General features: G+C 63.4%; 1 protein-coding gene across 1 annotated transcript in view; it reads left to right on the forward strand.

Moving 5' to 3' along the window:
• The window catches only part of NGEF (neuronal guanine nucleotide exchange factor), a 28,003-nt gene that overhangs the window by 16,622 nt on the left and 9,572 nt on the right, over positions 1-1,809 (forward strand). Inside the window, exons 3-4 of the mRNA XM_004674765.2 lie at positions 387-547; positions 1,601-1,753. Of these exons, the coding sequence (XP_004674822.1) occupies positions 387-547; positions 1,601-1,753 (314 nt within the window). The remainder of the gene's footprint in view (positions 1-386; positions 548-1,600; positions 1,754-1,809) is intronic.

Consider the following 1,809-nt stretch of genomic DNA (forward strand, 5'->3'; position numbering starts at 1 on the left):
AGGTCTGCCTCGCCATGTGGTCACCTCCGGGGCAGGCGGGGCTCGAACTCATGTGGAAGTGGCTTAGGCTTCTCAGTTCTGTGTTTCAACCCGCTGCGCCCCCAAGGAGGGTCCTGTATGTGCATTTTTAAATGCACAGCTGAGCATGCAGTAAACAGGGGAAATGACCGCTGGTGTCAGCCAAAAGCCAGAGTGAGCAGAGGAATCAAAGGGGCAGCTAATGCCCCTGGGGAGAGAGGTGAGGGGGGGGGGTGTGGGGAGGGACAGCCCAGGCGCTGCTCCAGGGGTATGAGGCTGAAAGCGGCCCGGTCAGCCTGCTGTCTGAGCCCTTCGGGCCCTCCCGGCCGAGAGCCCCTCTGACCGCACCTGCACCGCCGCGCCCGCAGGCCATGTTCGAGCTGGTCACTTCCGAGGCCTCCTACTACAAGAGCCTGAGCCTGCTGGTGTCCCACTTCGTGGAGAATGAGCGCATGAGGAAGATCCTGCACCCGTCCGAAGCCCACATCCTCTTCTCCAACGTCCTGGACGTCATGGCGGTCAGCGAGCGGTGAGCAGGGCCTCAGCTATGCGCCCACCCCTGTGGGGTCCCTGCCAGCCTGCACGCCCCCGGCCCAGGGCCCCTGCCAGCCCTGGGCCCCTCCGGCCCAGCCAGAGCTCCTGGCTAGTGTGTGTCCCACTGGCTTCTCTATTTAAGTATGTTTGGAATTTTCCATTAGTCGACATAATAAATGGATGAACCCCGAGATCTGCCGCCTCTCAGCAGCGTGGCCAGTCTGTCCCTCCCAGCACATAAGCCCACCGTAACCAAGGGGACGTCAGGACCAGGCCCGTTGTCCAGGTCACTGTGAGCCCGTCAGCAGCGCTGGCCCGAGGCCTCTGGCGGCCAGTGCGGAGTAGAACTCTGGGTCAGCCTGTGTCTGCCAGCGGGGTTGTGTGCTCCGGTCTGTGGGCCAGCTCGGGGCACTGGCTGTGCTCACCCTCTGGGCATGGGGCCACGGGGCACCCTGTTGTTAGGTTGTTAGGGTGACAGCGTCATTCCTCGTTTTCACCCTAGGTAGGTTTGCAGCTAAAAATGCAAAGCTCAGATTGTGGATCAGCAGGTCTCAGTGCTCAGATGTCAAACCCGGGGGACTCCAGAGGGACACAACACCCCAGGGGGCTCCCTGGGAGCCCCGAGCATGGGGCTGCCCCACCCCCTTTTCGTTGCTGGGGGCAGGCGGGAGCCCTGAGACCGCTTAACCTGAGACACTCAGTACTGCCTCGCCCTTGGAGGGGGGGGGGGCGTATTTTTATTTACATTTTTATTTATTGTTTATACAGAAAATAGCCGGCAAGCCAGTGCCAGGGCCACGCCCGGCGTCTAGTTCACCCGCATGCCACCCTGCCCCCGTGGGTCACTCTGGGCCACGCCCTGCTGTCCCTCGGGTCACCTGAAGGCCCCTCAGTGGGATCCGAAGACCCCTCCCCTCCCCTGTCAACACCCCTGAGGCTGTTGTCCACCACCAGCCACACAGGCCCCTGCCCTCGCACGCTGGCCGGGCAGGCCGGCTCCGCCTGTCCAGTGTGCCCTGCCTCGCGCCTCATGCCAGCTGCCGCGCAGGTTTCTCCTGGAGCTGGAGCGCCGGATGGAGGAGAACATCGTCATCTCGGACGTGTGCGACATCGTGCACCGGTACGCGGCCAACCCCTTCTCCGTCTACATCACCTACGTCAGCAACCAGACCTACCAGGAGAGGACGTACAAGCAGCTGCTGTGAGCGAGCCCCGCCGCGCGCCCGACACCCCAGCTCCCGCCCGTCCCCACCCCGC

This window comes from Condylura cristata, unplaced genomic scaffold (genome assembly GCF_000260355.1).
Source record: "Condylura cristata isolate star-nosed mole 26May11 unplaced genomic scaffold, ConCri1.0 scaffold00002, whole genome shotgun sequence".
Taxonomy (NCBI): domain Eukaryota; kingdom Metazoa; phylum Chordata; class Mammalia; order Eulipotyphla; family Talpidae; genus Condylura; species Condylura cristata.